This window comes from Anguilla anguilla, chromosome 13 (assembly GCF_013347855.1).
Source record: "Anguilla anguilla isolate fAngAng1 chromosome 13, fAngAng1.pri, whole genome shotgun sequence".
NCBI lineage: Eukaryota > Metazoa > Chordata > Actinopteri > Anguilliformes > Anguillidae > Anguilla > Anguilla anguilla.
Genome location: NC_049213.1, coordinates 33978973 through 33996079, shown reverse-complemented (window position 1 = coordinate 33996079; position 17107 = coordinate 33978973). Strand labels below are relative to the sequence as shown.

At 47.4% G+C, this 17107-nt stretch overlaps 1 protein-coding gene across 1 annotated transcript in view; it reads left to right on the top strand.

The window, feature by feature from the left end:
• sort1a (sortilin 1a) overlaps positions 1 to 17107 on the top strand; it is a 42504-nt gene that overhangs the window by 21645 nt on the left and 3752 nt on the right. Inside the window, exons 3-19 of the mRNA XM_035387421.1 lie at positions 2355 to 2428; positions 2715 to 2817; positions 4057 to 4218; positions 4668 to 4741; positions 6776 to 6825; positions 6932 to 7059; positions 7626 to 7770; positions 8128 to 8283; positions 9066 to 9172; positions 10290 to 10392; positions 11239 to 11410; positions 12582 to 12772; positions 13332 to 13521; positions 14348 to 14464; positions 15051 to 15159; positions 15746 to 15855; positions 16885 to 17011. Coding sequence (XP_035243312.1) covers positions 2355 to 2428; positions 2715 to 2817; positions 4057 to 4218; positions 4668 to 4741; positions 6776 to 6825; positions 6932 to 7059; positions 7626 to 7770; positions 8128 to 8283; positions 9066 to 9172; positions 10290 to 10392; positions 11239 to 11410; positions 12582 to 12772; positions 13332 to 13521; positions 14348 to 14464; positions 15051 to 15159; positions 15746 to 15855; positions 16885 to 17011 — 2118 coding nt within the window. The remainder of the gene's footprint in view (positions 1 to 2354; positions 2429 to 2714; positions 2818 to 4056; positions 4219 to 4667; positions 4742 to 6775; positions 6826 to 6931; positions 7060 to 7625; positions 7771 to 8127; positions 8284 to 9065; positions 9173 to 10289; positions 10393 to 11238; positions 11411 to 12581; positions 12773 to 13331; positions 13522 to 14347; positions 14465 to 15050; positions 15160 to 15745; positions 15856 to 16884; positions 17012 to 17107) is intronic.

The following is a 17107-nucleotide window of genomic DNA, read 5'->3' as shown; positions in this document are numbered from 1 at the left end:
TGGCAGGAGCGCCTTTCATGCGCTGGGGTCTCCTCTCCCCCACGAGGGGGGAAAAAACTCCCCCGGAACACAAACTCCTCCCCCTCTGCTGTGCACCAGCTCCTGCCTGCCTGTGCCTTTAAAAACCCCTTGTTTTGGGGTTTGTGATGACACCCCACCCCACCCCACCTCCCTCCCCTAAACCCCTGAATTCAGAATAAGAGTGGAATGTCTCAGAGGTGCGTCGCTGCACTGCTCTGTTGCTAGGAGTCGCAGTTGGGGGGGTGGGGAGGTGGGGGTGTGTGTGTTTGTGTGTGTGTGTGTGTGTGTGTGTGTGTGATGACTTCACTTTGGAAACAGAAGTAGCACACAATGACTTGCAACCCTGGGCAACATGGTATCACTGTAACCGGCTGCATCCGGGCTGGGCAACTGAACGCAGGCAGCTGTGCCCAGGCCCTGTGGTGCCCTGTGGTTGAAACTGCGCTGTGCTTTAAAAACACTAGAACACAACAGCCCTTTTCATATGCATATGGTTTAAAAGAAGAGTGGCCTTTAAAAACAGTTTTTTAAATTTTTTTTTAAAGATTCAATACGGAGGGACACTGGTGAGATAATCTTGTGTGCTCTTGGCTGCAGTCAGGTGTGCGCTAGAAATTTGGACATTGGTCCTCTTCAGGTACCATAGAGAAATTGTGGGAAGCCCTGCTGTTCATGTGGTAAAGATTAAAATAAAACCCAAACACATGTATTATTAATGTTGTTTATACACTTTTATGGTGTCAAAAGGAGTATAAAAGATTTGTGAAATACACAGCATGCAGTTTTATGGAGGTTGTGGGTCTCTTCGGCACTGAAATCGTGCATTCTTAGGTTTCATGTTAAAATGCCACAGACAAGGTTGGACTGAAAACTTTGAGGTTGAGGATTGTGTGTCACATGATGGAATGTGGCAAGTATTTAGAAGTGTGTGTGTGTGTATGTGTGTGTGTGTGTGCGGGAGAGAGAGAGAGAAAGTGGGAGGAAGTGAGCGAGAGATTAATAGAGAAACAGTTTTCCTCGTGCTCATTATGTCATTGCGGAGTGAGTGCTCTAGCTCTGACTTGTGGGAAGCGCGTTTCGATTCTGATCCTAATTAAATGGCACGATTGTCATCTGATGCGGCCGTTTGCCAAGAGCTGTCACTGCACTGCTTCTCTCCAACTCTCTCTCCTTTTCTCTCCATTGCTCTGTCTTGCTCTTGCACTCCTTCTGTCTCTCTCTCTCTTCTTCTCTCTCCCTCTCCCCCTTTTCTCTCTCTCACTCTCCCTCTGTCCCTCTCTCTATTGCTCTCTCTTCCCCCTTTCTCCTGCCCTTTCTCTCTCCCTCTCTCCCTCTTCTCTCTCTCTCTACCTCTCCTTCTCCTCTCTTGCTCTCTCCCTCTCTCTCTCTCTCGTTCTCTGTGTCTCCCCCCTCTTTTCACTCATCCCCCTCCCCCTCTCTCTGTGTCTCTGTAGTTCGGCTCTCCTGCTGCTTCCTCCTGCAGGCAGATGGGTCGGGCAGAAAGACAGATGTTCCACCCTCCACCTACAGTGCTGTCCAGCCCTGCTGTAGTGTGTGCGTGCGTGTGCGTGCGCTTGTGTGTGTGGGAGAGTGTGTGTGTGTGGGGGGGGAACTTGTGTGTGTGTGTGTTTGTGTATGTGTGTGGGAGCATGTGTGTGTGTTTGTGTATGTGTGTGGGAGCGTGTGTTTGTGTGTGCGCGTGTGTATGTTGGAGCGTGTGTGGGGGAGGCTTGTGTGTGTGTGTGGGGGGGGGGGGGCACTTGTGTGTGTGGGAGCTTGTGTGCTTGTGTGTGTGTGTTTGTATGGGGTTGCATTTGTGTGCAGTTTTTTTGTGCGTACGTGTACTGTATGTTTATGTGTATGTGTGTGTGTGTGCGTGTGCGTGATTGTGTGTTTATCTGATTGCGTGTGCCTGCTCTAGTGCATTACCTTTCACCAGTGAGTCCCGTGTCATGGCTGCTCATCACAGTTATGCAGATTATAAGCAGCTGTGATCGGAGCGCACGCATAAATAGAACAGCGTCGCTGTGGGGTCGTCGGCTGCCACGGTGACACACTTTTCCCTCCCAGCGCACGCTGATCCCGGGGGCTGTGAGTGACAGCTGGTTCAGTGACCCCCCTCCTGCTGACCTTATTCTGCTCTGCTCTCAGTCACTGGTGCCAGGTCCACTGCAAAAAAAACCCCCAAAAAAACCCCCAAATAAATCCAAATACCTAACCCCCATGGAGACCCTGCTGTCAGGTGTCTCTGAGGCACCCTTATCAGCCCGATCGTGTCTTTGAGACCCCTCCGCAGATTAATAACCTCTCTAACCCATTTTCTCTCCCAACAGGTCGTGCTGGCCTTGACAACTTTCCAGGTTCCATTTTTCATGCTGCGGTTTGGCCAGTCCAAACTGTACAGAAGGTGGGTGTCTCTGCGAAAGCAGCTCTGTTAAAAAATAATCGATTGATGTTTTTCTCAAGGTTGAAGTGGCTCATAGACAAGGTGCTTTAGTCTTTGAACGGGGGGGAAAAAAAAAAGTTTTGAAGTTTCACATATCAGGAAAAGTGGAAATGAAAGGATTGATGTAATTATCAAGTAACTTGTGGTGTGCTTCTGTTTGTGGGAGCACGATTGATGTTGAATGCTGTTCGGCTTCAATCTGCGTTATTGAAATCCATGCCCCCCTCTCTCTCCCCAACCCTGTCAGTGAGAACTATGGGAAATCCTTCCAGGACGTCACAAATCTCATCAACAACACTTTCATCCGTACCGAATACGGGATAGCGATTGGTCCGGAGAATTCTGGGAAGGTAGGTGGAGCTATTTGTATTTTTCTGGGCTCCTGAGCTGAGAAATGCCACACCACACTTCTCTTTTTACACATCTCTGTGAACGGAGGCCCACTGTGTCATGGAGAGCAATACTGAGTGTGTAGATGGGCACTTTTATATCACACCATTAAGGTCACCTTTTCTTCCCCCCAAAGTGGTTTCCTCGACTGCTTTTCAGTCGTTCCCCTACATGAGGTCAGTACAGTACAGCTGTGTTTGACCCAGACCTGGGTCAAATAGGTATTTGTTTTGGATTCAAATACGTTTCTGTGCTCTATTGATCTTGCCTGGTGTAATTGAGCCTGTCCGTATGACCAGAAGGTGGGGTTTTGCACTTTTTGAGAGTATTTCATTGGTTTCAATACACCAGACGAGATCAGCAAAGCTTAGGAAAGTATTTGAATCCTGAAAAAATACATACTTGACCCAGGTCTGGTTTGATCACCCTTGGATAATTGTGTGGAAATAAGTTGAGTGTACTCAGAAGCAGTGGTTTGTTTGGCCGGTGTGAATGCCTGTGGGTGGGGTAAAACACAGTGTTTGTTTCTACATGCATCTTGTGACCCAACATTAGTGGCGACCACAAGAGCCCTGCATTATTGCAAATGTATATTGCAGAGGGTTGTTACGACAGAGCCCCGTACAGGCTTTTATGTACACTCTATGACCAAAGGTATCTGGACTCGCCTTGGTCTGTGGCTGTTTTTCATGGTTTGGAATACTTCCTCCCCTTAGTTCCAGTGATGGCAAATAATAATGCTAAAGCATACAGTGACATTCTAGACGATTCTGTGCTTCTCCGTCAGTTTGGGGAAGGACCTTTCCTGCTTCAGCATGACAGTGCCCCTGGGCACACAGCGGGGTCCATACAGTAATGGTTTGTCAAGAACGGTGTGGAAGAACTTGACCACAGCCCTGACCTCAAGCTCATACAACACCTTTGGGATCAATTGCAAAGCCAATTGCAAGCCAGGCCTAAACGCCCAATCAGTGCCTTCTGGCTGAATGGAAGCAAATAAATGCAGCAACGCTCCAAGATCTAGTATAAAGCCTTCCCAGAAGAGTGGAGGTTGTTATAGCAGCAAAGGGTGGACCAACTCCATGTTAACGCCCATAATTTTGGATGCGATGTTGGATGTCAGGTGTCCGCATGCTTTTGGCCATGTAATTTATTTGGTCGTGACTTTAACCCCCCCCCCCCCCCTCCAAACCCTACAGGTCATCCTCACAGGCGACGTCTCGGGCGGCAAGGGATCCAGGATATTCCGTTCGGTGGATTTTGGGAACAGCTTCACCCATTCCGACCTGCCGTTCCATCCTCTGATGCAGATCAGCTACAACCCGCACGATGCCAACGTGCTTCTGGTCATCAGCATCACTGTAAGAGCGTGCCGATGCCGTGGCAACTAGAGCATTCTAGCATCACTGTCACGCATGATTGACAGCCCCTCACCACATTTTCCAGGACAGGGGTGTGGCTACAAGCCGGGAGTCTGGCACACACTTTAACATTCTAATGCTGATGTAACAATCGCTGCTGGTAACGGAAAGCAGTGGAGTTCTAGAACACTTAGAATGTTGAAAAAACATTCCAGAAAACCTACTCTTCAAAGGGTTAAATCATTTCCGTGAATGAGATTGATGCCTCTGCAGGTATCACACGCACACACACACACACACACACACCCCTCAAAGTTATTGCCTTTGATTCGCTTTAGTGCATGCTGACTGTTCTGAGAGAAGCTTAAGTGAATTTTGCATTTGAAATAACTCAGTTTGCCTGCTGGAGATATTCTGCTGGGGTCTTACTCTGCCTTTCTGTTTTTCAGTATGATCTGTGGGTGTCGGAGGACTTTGGAGAGAACTGGAAAAAGATACATGAAATGGTGTGCCTGGTCAAATGGTAAGAACATTGTGGACTAGCGACGCGCTCAAAATATTGATATATTAACCCTGAAGGCATTATCAGGCGCTTTTAATCTAGAATGAGTTACACATTAGTTTTCTGGTGTCGTTCTCTCCTGGACGGTGCCCCCTAGTGGTCAACAAAAATGTGCTGTTTTCATAACCTTTACATTTTTGTAGACTTTTACAACAACAACAAAAAAAACTTTCCCCGGAAAGCCTTGAAAACTTTTATCACATTCATTAAGGTGTCTGAGTACGCTTTTGAGTCATCGGACATTCATTAGCAATTAAGATTCCACCGTGTAAAGAGAAACAAGGCGGCCTGTGTTAGTCGTCCTTTGTTTGATAAAGAGAGGGTACCGCCAGGTTCCGCTGGTCTGCTTGTTTCCTTAGCTTTTCTTCCAGGGCTATGTTATGGGTTGAGCCCATCCGCTGCCATTGTTTACCCTGGAGGCGGTAAATCTTTGGGCTTTAGTAGTAGAATGCTCAGGTCGTTAAGTCAGGCCCTCTGGTTAGGTCATGCTTAGAACCTTTAATGTTGTATTTTTAGTCTTTTGTGTCCACGGTCATGCCATTTTCTTCCTAAAACACCTTGCAAATAACCAAATAACATCTGTTGAAACAATGTCAAAGAATGGTCTCCCAGAACTGGCTTTTTCCAATGTTGCATGATATGATCTGATTTGGCTTTCTGCTTATTTTAAAAAATAACTTTGTCTGCGTTGAGAGAATTGTCACTCACTAACATTAGGTGCAATTTACAATAAAGAGTGTACCCTCCACCTATTTAACTGGAGTAGGATAAACCAAGGTGGACCTGAATAGCTGGTATCAAGTTTATAGCCCTTAAAAACGCCAAAATAATCTGTCTCTGGGTTCATTTTGTTCTACAGAGAAGTGTCTGGGATGTGCAGTGACTCTGGGTCCATTTTGTTTTTTGAGATACGGTTCTTATCTCTCCTTGTCCAACACAAAGTCTTTACTCTGAAGGCCTTTGCATCTTTGTGAAGCCGAACAAAAAACATCAGAGATTCTGTAGTTCAGTGGCGTGTCCTCTATAATACTGGTTCGGTGGATCCAATGTGCTGCACTAATTCTATGCTCCCAACAGTCGGATGAATTCTCCAAATGCAGTGTTGTGTACTGGGGCAGTTTGGCCGGATAACCGTTATTGAACTAACTGGTTTAGTAATGGCACCCCAACCCACCAACCAGTTCTGTTGCAGATTTAGGCCAACTCAGCTCTGCTAAGACATCATACCCCCGCACTGTTATCAAGTGCAGACATCCACCTACATGCACACCTACTGACAAACTTTTGAGCACTTCTTTATATAAAGAGCCACTGCGGTGGGTCTCAGAGCTGCTGATTAGAAATCAACGAGCAGATTGATTTGTCTGCTGAAACTCTGATGGACTGAAATAGCAGAGCTCAGGTTTGGCTTGTATACTTCTGCTTTTAGTGGCCTGGAATGACTCAAACTGCAAAAAAAAAGGCTGAAAAAGCGTGCAGCACATGCAGTGTTGCGTGTGAGATTTGTGCTAAGTTGCTAACACAAAAGGGTTACAGCATCACTTGGCACCGTGTGCTTTACTTGGCTGGGCTCGCCTGCGTGTTTGGCTGCAATTGCTGTTTCATTTATGGGCAACAGGACCCAAGCAGCTGTAGGCTTAAATAAGCTGTAAATTACTTTTATATTACGGCTGCAGCGCATTGTAGTGATTCTGGAGGTGGGCTTGTAGGCCTGGGGGTGTAATTAACTTCCCTGATGGGACACTGAGCTCGAACCTCTGCAGAGGTTGCCCGAATTGCTTCAGGAAGCATCCAGCTGTATGATTGGATAGCGTGCCAAAATGCTAGCCATGAGTGTTGCCCTGGAAAACTGTGTCTATATGGCAAATGGATCTGAAGCGAACGCGTAATAGCTAACACTCATTTGAAAATATGATAGTGGGGGGAAAAGGTGCTGATTTGACTGTGGCTGAAAGCCAGCGGCCTTGCGTCTCACGTCTGTCTGTTTGCTCCCAGGGGGACGGACAACACCATCTTCTTCACCACGAACCCAAACGGATCCTGCAGTGAGTGACTGAACCAGTGTACGTCGGTAAAGAGTGCGCCCGCCAGCCCGAGGTGTGTGAAAGTCAGTCACCCTCCCCCCCCTCTCGTTTGTGCGGTGTGTGTCAGGTGACCGAGGGATGCTGGAGCTCCGGAAGACCTCGGATTACGGGCGAAACTTCAAAACCGTCGGCAAAAAGATCTTCTCCTTCGGCCTGGGCGGGCGCTTTGTCTTCGCCTCGGTCATGACCGGGACGGTAAGGCTGCGTCTGTGTGTCTGTGCGTCTGTCTGTCTGTCTGTCTGTCTGTGTGTCTGTGTGTCTGTGCGTCTGTGCATCTGTGCGTCTCTGTGTCTTTGTGTCTGTGCATTGTGCGTCTGTGTGTCTGTGTGCATTGTGCATGTATGTGTGTGGGTGTCTGGTATGAGTAGGACGTATGTGACTTAATTCACTATGCTAAACTGACTTTGCCTCATTTCTCTGGAGTATAAAAAAGGAATTAAAAAACAGAACTTGTAAAAATACTTTGTCGTATTTACTCAAATACCAGTGAGTATTTTTATTCCTTTCTTGTGTAAGTTTTTCTTAACTCGATATGAACTATGTTTAATGGGCAAGGAAGGTGTGTGGGTGTATTTGTGGGCGGGTGTGTTTGTGTATATGTGTTTGTGCACATACGTGTGTGTGTGCGTGTTTGCGTGCGTGCGTTTGTGTGTGAGCTGTAGGATGTTTGACAGCCATCTCCTCTCTTTATGTGATGTATGCATTTGGACGCAGCGTGCGCGCGTGTTCGTCAGTGCCTAACATGCGTGTGTCGCTCTCAGGGCACCCTTCGTATGATCCACGTGTCGGTGGACCAGGGGGACACGTGGAACATGGCCCAGCTGCCCCCCGTGGGGCACGAGCAGTTCTACTCCATCCTGGCGGCCAACGACGACATGGTGTTCATGCACGTGGACGAGCTCGGTGGTCAGTCCCCTCCGCTCCGCCACGTTTCACACTTCCTGTTCATCTCCGCCATGTTTCACACTTCCTGTTCACCTCCACCAGGGCCTTTCTCTCTTCAGACGGCTCGTCTTAGGATCCGCATGCCATTTCTCTCCAGACAGCCGGATCAGGCAACTTATCTTATCTGTAACAGATAGGCGTCATAAGGGAGGGGTTGAACAGCGCACTTTTAATCGATGCTTTACGTATCTGTCCCATATAAACTATCAGAGTTTCTATCTGACACTGAAAATTAAGCTGGGGAAAATGCTTAAAAATATTCTCCTATAAACTTCCTATAAAAGCTTTGCGTATGTAACAATGTGTCTCCACTTGCAGACACGGGGTTCGGCACCATCTATGTGTCGGATGACCGCGGCACCGTTTACTCCAAATCTCTGGAGCGCCACCTCTACACCACCACAGGGGGCGACACAGACTTCACCAACGTCACTTCCCTTCGCGGGGTCTACATGACCAGCGTACTGGCCGAGGGTGAGACACATGCAAACGCGTATATGCACACACACACATGCGCACAAGCACACACAACACACACACATGTGCGCACACACATACACACACACACACTCCTGAAAGGGGTGGCAGCAGTCAGTCAGCAGTTTGGCTGTTTGTTTCCCTGTGTGGGTAGTCTGCAGCCTCGTCAGCTTGTTCCGTTTCGAATCCTGAAACGGCGGCAGCTGCTGCCTCTCTCACACTATCCTGATTTAAACTCTGCATTCTTCATCAGCTCTACCACAGAGACAAATGAGCAGTTTCAGTGTGACGGGGGGAGTCTGCGCTCTCCATCACCGTTAGCATCTACCAGCCGGGTACTGCGGGGGGCCACTGAGCGTGCCAAAAAGCCTGTGATCATCCGGGGGGGGGCGGGGGGGGCTTTCCTTGGCTGAGTGCCTACTGGAAGACGGAAGCCAGTTTGAAATCATCACTCCTGAGAGCAAAGCTGAGAGAGGCAGAAAAGATACAGCGTACAGTGTATCCGTACAGTATCGCTGCTGGACTGAAACCAAGATATTTTACATTTGATTTTAATACTGCTAAAGCTGCACTGAGAATCTACAAATCGTCATATGCGAAGGTTTTTCTCGTTAAGAAAACGGATCGAATTCATTCACACCGCATTCAGTTAAAATTTTGTGAGTAATGTTTTCCCGACTCCTGTATACAAGGACACCGGTAGAAGCTGTGAGACAGAGACGCCCCCACTTGTGCAGTTTCGTTCCTAACCCCCCCCCCCCCCGTACTCTGTGTCCCAGACGGCTCGGCGCAGACCATGGTGACCTTTGACCAGGGCGGGGAGTGGAGGGCCCTGAAGAAGCCCAGGAACGGGAAGTGCGATTCGACGGCCAAAGATCCGGAGCTGGTGAGACACATTCCCATCAGCCCGGGTTTAGTCACTTAACACGCACTGTGTACTGGGGCTACAGCAGCTGGGTTCAGTCACTGAACACACACTGCGTGCGGTTTACTTGGGATGCTTTCTGTTTTTCGCATTTCTTGTAACTCCTTACTTGTTGGGCAGATATTTTCACTCACCAGTTTTCGATATCTTAAGAGACCGAGGGTGGAATATTTTGCTGTTGACTGCAAAGTGTTGATTTATTATGTTGATTTATTATTGAGCCGTTGTTCTTTTGCTGATTACTCCAGTGCACTTTTATGGAACTTCCGCTGCTCTTGTGGACGTTACTGCCTGCTGTGTCTGTATGTCTGTAACCGTGTATCTGTGTGTCTGGACATCTGTGTGTGTGTGTGTGTGTGTGTGTGTGTGAGAGAGAGAGATTGTGGCTCTGTTAGAATGTGTCGGGCTGTGTGTGTGTGTGTGTGTGTGTGAGATTGTGGGTCTGTGAGAATGCGTTGGGCTGTGTGTGTGTGTGCATATGAGAGAGTGTGTGTATGTGTATGTGTGTGCGTGTGTGTGTGTGTGTGTGAGATTGTGGGTCTGTGAGTATGCGTCGGGCTGTGTGTGTGTGTGTGTGTGTGTGTGTGTGCATATGAGAGAGTGTGTGTGTGTGTGTGAGATTGTGGGTCTGTGAGTATGCGTCGGGCTGTGTGTGTGTGTGTGTGTGTGTGTGCATATGAGAGAGTGTGTGTGTGTGTGTGAGATTGTGGGTCTGTGAGAATGCGTTGGGCTGTGCGTGTGTGTGTGTGTGTGTGAGAGATTGTGGGTCTGTGAGTATGCGTTGGGCTGTGTGTGTGTGTGTGTGTGTGCATATGAGAGAGTGTCTGTGTGTGTGTGAGATTGTGGGTCTGTGAGTATGCGTCGGGCTGTGTGTGTGTGTGTGTGTGTGTGTGTGTGAGATTGTGGGTCTGTGAGTATGCGTCGGGCTGTGTGTGTGTGTGTGTGTGTGTGTGTGTGTGTGTGTGTGTGTGTGTGTGTGTGTGTGTGTGTGTGTGTGTGTGTGTGTGTGTGTGTGCGCGTGTGCGTGCATCAGGCTGTGTGGAGGGACAGTAATATCTCTGCCTCCTCCTGTCTGCAGTGCAGCCTCCATATCCACGCCTCCTACAGCACCTCCATGAAGCTCAACGTCCCCATGCTGCCCCTGACCGAGCCTAACGCCGTGGGGCTCATTCTTGCCCATGGTAACCAGGCAACGCCTTGCACACACACTTCCCGCACCGCCCTCTCGCCCACTCCCAAGATAATGGCTGCATCCCAATCCACTAAAGCTTCACCATCACTTAAGAGCAACTTAACTTGCTCTGCCATAGCTTCTAGGCTACTTAGCTGATAAAGCTATAGGACCATATGTCATTAGCCAATAGCAAGCTAGTTAGCAAGCCTACACATTAGAGAATAATAAATATATCAGATATACAGCTGTGAAATATCTGTCGCTAGCAAGCAGATATAGCTTGTTAACATTAGCTTATTACCCTTCCTTCCCCCGGAAAAGTAATTTGGTAAACATTCCATGTCCATTTGTCTTTACTATACAAAGTTTATTTACATCGGAAATGCCTGGAGAGCTTCAGTTCAATCTCACAAAAGCCTACAGGATGAAACGGACCCTGCGGGTGTTTTGGCAATGAAGGGTGGAAAATATTTACTCTGCGTTTGCTGTGGATCTCATTCCCTCAAGAAAATCTGAGCATGGGAAAAGCTAAGTAATGTATTCCGCTCAGCTTATTAACGGCGTTGAAGTGCTCCTCAGGTGACGATGAGGGTACATCAAGCGAAGCCTGCGGGCTGTGAGTGGAGGTTATGAGAGCGGAGACAAATACACGCCACACACGGCATCTTAACAGAAAAGGCTTTTAGCGCGGCATAGCCTTGCTCCCCCCCGTTAGCCGCGTGCTAAGCTTCGCTATGCCAAAATGTCCGGTGATTGAATCATGGTTTCAGGATGCAGGATTCTCTGGGTGCTATTTTACTTCAACTCTTTCCCCCCTGACCCCCCTGCCCCCCCCCCGTTTTGTGTGCTTCAGGGAGCGTGGGCGACGCCGTCTCCGTCATGGCGCCTGACGTGTACGTCTCCGACGACGGGGGCTACACCTGGCTTCGGGCCCTCGAGGGCCCCCACCACTACGCCATCCTGGACTCCGGGGGCCTGCTGGTGGCCGTGGAGCACACTCCCTCCCAGCCCATCTCTCAGATAAAGTGAGTTGGGTGGGGAACAGGCGGGGTTTAGTGCCGGTGGGTGTGGAGGTCAGAGTGTGCCAACCATGTGCAGTCATCCAAAATGGCGTCCTCAAACACCACACAAAAAAAACAAATTTGGAATGCCCAATTATATTCATCGGCCTGGGAACGAAATGTTGATGGAACAAATAAGGAAAGACATCTTGGGCGGAACCACGGTCGAGAGGGGGGAGCCCATCCTCCCCTTGGCTGGCTCAGGAAGTTAGTTTGTAATGATTATTTTGTCATTCGGCCATTTTTAAGATCAGTCAGTTGTTCAAAAATAAAAGTTCAAGAGTGATGACGGGGTGTGGGTGTGTCCACCAGCTGAGCCGTCCAATCACGTGCTGTGTGAGGTGTGCTCTCCTGCAGGGGCCCAGTTAATCCTCTTAGGGGAGTCACCGAGTCGCTTTCAGGGGGTGAGAGCAGGACAAACACACCAAATTAAACCTTTTATCTCTGGAAGCTACAGCCAGTTGTTAAATGCGCTGCAAGGCATTCTGCACGGTCAGGATTTCACACTAGACATGTGAAAATAAAATAAAAAAATTTTAAGTTGAGTGGTTGGTAATAGGTAGATAGACTGGGGGTCTGCATTATGCATCAGTGGATCTATACTGCTGCAATAAAAGGAAATACAGTTTATAACTTTCATTCGTATATAACTAATGGCAAATAGTTACAGCTGCATATGATGTTTGTTATTAGTTTATTTTTACTGGGAGAATGCACAGTAATAGCATTTCTGTGAATGTGCCAGTCAGCCAGAGAGGAAAATGTTTTATCTGTAGTCCCTGTTATCTGTGATGTCTTTTTGTATTCCTACCATGTCTGAGCCACATGTTTTTTTGGGGGGAAAATGCAAACACAGAAGCCTTGCAAGGGAGCCCAGCAGGGGGGCTGTCCGGAGTAGTGGGAGATTTTCACTGACAAGCCAGGTGTCTTTTGCAGGTGGCTCAGCGCACCATAATAAGCACGTACTTCCCTCTGTGCTGTGTAAAACCAGTACCCCTATCATGATGAGGCAATGACGTTCAGACACTCCTTTGGACTCTAAATAGCCCACAGTGACTTCAGAAACAGTGACGGTCAGCGCCATGGTAATTACAGGGCTTCGTTGACGTTGCGTGCGGACTGTGCCTAATCGCAGGTTTTCCACGGACGAGGGGCAGTGCTGGCACGTCTTCAACTTCACCGACGACCCGATGTTCTTCACGGGCCTGGCGTCCGAGCCCGGGGCGCGCTCCATGAACGTCAGCATCTGGGGCTACCGCGAGTCGCTCCTCAGCCAGTTCTGGGTGTCCATCACCATCGACTTCACGCAGCTGCTCACCCGCGACTGTGAGTGAGAGCCGCAGGCTTCGCCGCGGGCTTCGGGAAGCGGCCTGGGGCGGAATGGAATCCGCAGCGCTGCTCTTCGGGCCGACAGCTCTGATTTATTACCTTCTCTCTGGAGGTCATAACCCTCTGGTTTGAGCTAACAGAAGTGTAGAATATTTGGTTTTATTCTGTGCTCTTCCTTGCTTGGATTTGTTTGCTAACTCGCCAACAAGGCTGACAAAGCTTGATGTCTAATAATTATCCTAGCAATACCATTAATTATTATTATAATTATTATAATATTGGTACTATTACAGAGATTGGTGTCACATTCTTTAAATCTGTGTTTTTTGAAATATTGGGTACCTAATCGAGTACCTAATTGGGTCATGGGACTATATGAGGTGGGTCCCGAAATGAGTCCCTGAAAGGTACTAAAGTTCTAATTTGGATCCCGATATTAAAAAGTTTAAGAACCAGTGCTTTAAATCAGTCATGTTTCTCTTTCATATTTATAATGTGTGAATGTCCTCCCCTCAGATACAGTATGAGCTGCCCATGTCTCTGTCTCTGCTTGTAGGCGGTGAGAAGGACTACGTGCAGTGGCTGGCGCACTCTGATGACATCAGCGACCCCAGCGACGGCTGCATGCTGGGGTTCAAGGAGAGGTTCCTGCGGATGCGCAAGGACTCGGTCTGCTGGAACGGCCGCGACTACATCGTCACCAAGCAGCCCACGCCCTGCCCCTGCACCCTGGATGACTTCCTGTGGTACGGTTCTCCCTAAGCTCACTTCGCCCTCAACCCAACAAGCGACATAACCGGCTTCTTTGGGCCCCCGTGACCGTCAGGGGCCCCAAAATTATTCTAAAATATATACAGTATATTATTTATAATGTTGGGTTGGGGAGGCCCCTCAAATTAGACCTCGTTTAGGGTCCCTCAAAGGCTAGGGCCGCCACTGGCACCAAGTCTCATTGCCACAAACCGACATTAGCCAAACCGTGTTTGAATGCATGTCAGGGTATTTACTGATTCTCTAATAGACATACTGCATGATATAAATTCAGAAACTCTTCCCATTACACAGGAGTGAAACACGCTCATATATTCCATTTCAGATTAAAGTCGATTTCCTACCTTCTCTTCACAGCGGACACAATTACACATCAAATACCTGTGAAATCTGCATTACATTACATTTCAATATTAATATCTTATTTTAAATAATGGAAACAAGAAAATATTTACCAGTGGTTTTGCAGTCATTAACTGAACTTTCAGTGGTGTTGACAATAAAAATGATTTTGGAATTCAACACTCCCTGTTAAGAACAGGTTAGAAACGTTTGCCTAGAGGCCTGGAAGCACATGGATCACAAGATTTCATCAACTTTTGCAAAGGTCTAAAAAAAAAAAGCCAGTCATAACTCAGAGGTATAAAAGTATTTCAAATAAATTTAAAACCTCCTCCATTAATGTTCAGTGTATGCATTTTGGAGTTAAACTGGACTTGTTGAATGCCTTTAGGTTAGTTGTACTGGATGTAGGCCAGCTGGTGACTTAGACTTGTGTGTGTTCTTCCTGCTGTCCTGCAGTGATTTTGGGTACTATCGTGCAGCCAATAGCTCAGAGTGCCTGGAGCAGCCGGACCTACAGGGGCACGCTCTGGAGTTCTGTCTTCACGGGAAGAAGGAGCAGCTGCAGACCAGCGGGTAACTCTCAAATAATCCCCCGTCACCTTGGTGTGTAACACTCAAATCTGCCCCCCACTATGGTCTGTAACGCTCAAATTATCCCCCGTCACCATGGTGTGTAACACTCAAGGTTGGAACTCTCAAATCTGCCCCTTAAAATAAGTTGTAACTCTCAAATCTGCCCCTCACAGTGGTGTGTAACACTCAAATCTGCGCCTCACAATGGGGTGTAACTCACAAATCTGCCCGGCACAACAGGGTGTATCTCTCAAATCTTAATGTGGTCTGTAATCTTCCCCATCTATCAGATCACCAGGTAAAACACAAGTTTCTCTGTACACCTGGTTCTCATTAACTTTCACCAGCAGCTGATTAGTTGTCCATTTTTTTTTACCTTGCTACAGTTATAACTGTTCTCCTTTTAGAGTCAGCTATTTTTGCCCATATCTGTTAAAATGTCACCAGACCAGATTAGACCAGAGTTTCCCGCCTTTTCGGGGTGAGTGGTTTTATAAAGCCCTTGCCCATGACCGTGTGTCTGTGGATGGGGAAAGGCGGTAACCAATGACGACACTGACCCACTTCCACCATCAATGTCTCCCAGGTATCGGAAGATCCCGGGAGACAAGTGTGAGGGCGGGGTCATGCCAGAGCGCAAGGAGATCGACCTCAGCAAGAAGTGCGTGAGCAACCTGCTGGGGCAGGAGCTGCTGGTAAGTCCAGATTCACTGCTCTTTCAGTACTGCAGTGATATGCACAGACTGGCCTGTGTGCTCATTACACTTCCTCTATGTCACTGTGCAGTTCGTCTGAGCTGTATTACGTGTGATTGGCCTCAATGTGCCTGTCCAGGCACACATTACATGCTGTATAACCATTCCAGTGTAGGTTCTTATTTGAACGGCTGTTATGTCGTCACCTGGTGGATTAAATGTAGTAATGTAGACAAAACTAACAGCACGTGCATGTGCACGATAAAAAGAAACCACAATGTAGAAATGCATAGACACAACAAGAGATCATTTCTTTTCCTCACACCGGGTGCTGCCAAAGCCCCAGTGCGGATAGAAACATTGATCATGCTGAGATGAGAAATAAAGCTATATTTTAGGGAGCTGTCCTTGCAGTGTGCACTCTCCATTTCTGTTTTCCATCTTATGGGCCTGCACACAATCAGTACAACACTTTGTGTCTTGCTTGTTTTTTTTTCTTGCTGAATGTCGCATATCCCTTCTTTTTTCTGTTTTTTTTCCTCTGTTCTTCTCTCTCCTCACCCCTCTCTCTCTCTCTCTCCTTCAGAGGGATTCCCACTACAGTTCCGTGCCCATCGTTGCTGCGGTCATCGCCATCCTGCTCATCAGCACGGTGGCAGGCGTTCTCTTCATCAAGAAATACGTGTGTGGCGGCAGGTCAGCTATGGAGCCATTCGTTCTTTCCTTTTCGGTCTGTCAGTCTGAGTCTGAGTCCTCTGAAAAGTCCCCTGTCAAAAAAACATGAACGCTATAGTCAGCACCTCTCCTTTTTTATTTTGCAGGTTTATGCCTCGAGCTTAACCCTCAAATTATGTTTGGGGTCAAATTGACCCCAACGGTTTAACCTGACACAAAATATTTTGACACTTGTGTGTAACGTAATGCCACCCAAACTGCTAGCTTTTTATCTCTAAAGATTAAAAATACTTAAGAAACACGTAATTTTACAGCGTGAGGTAAGTGAAATGAAGTGCTTCTCCTCAAAAGCATGTATTTATAGCCAGGTGTGTTAGTTCTTAGAACTTGAGTTTGATTTGGTTTCAGAACACATTGTGCATTTGAAGTTCTTCTGTAAGGCATGTGAGGTTTGTTACCACATTGATTGAGCTATTGATTCACGTTGCAAGAACAGTATAATTAATGCACAACAGCCGGTACAAAACCTGACAGCTTGTATAAACCATTGCGATAGTAATTGCAGCAGTAGTCACATGAATAGGAAATTTTATAGCACATAGTATTTCTGATTCCCATAAAACTGTAGGTTTATAGTGGCAGTGGTATTGTGATTATTATAACTATTATTATCAGTTATAGTTGTAGTGTATTTATGCTGTGAAAAAAAAACCTTGTATTGCCAAAACTGTTAATTCCCACGAACAGCAAAACAAGGAACAGCTTTTTTTAAAGATGCCAACACAGCCTTATGGTTTATGCACAAGGAATTTTGAACAAGTTTTTTAAGTTGAGTTTTGCACCATTCTCAACTTCCAATGTGTGTAAAAAAATATTTTTTAAATGTTAAAACATTAACTGCCCAAATGAAGGAAACAAAATGATATACAGTGTTTTTGCGCGGCACCATTCAGTGTAATTATTATCAGTATAATTATTAAGTGGAGAATTGATCGCTACAGCCCTCCAATGGGGTGCCTCTTGTGTGAATATTTTTTCCTCGCCCGACAGGTTCTTGGTCCACAGATACTCTGTGCTGCGGCAGCACGCCGAGGCCAATGGGATCGAGGGGATTGACGAGCTGGACAGCCACGTGGCCGAGTCTGGCAAGAGCGACTACCACGACGACTCGGACGAGGTGCGAACGAAACGCAGCCTCCCTCCCGGCGCTGCGCTGAAGGGCAGATGGACTCATAACACACAGCATTCTCTTGCTTCTTTCACCCTTTGAACA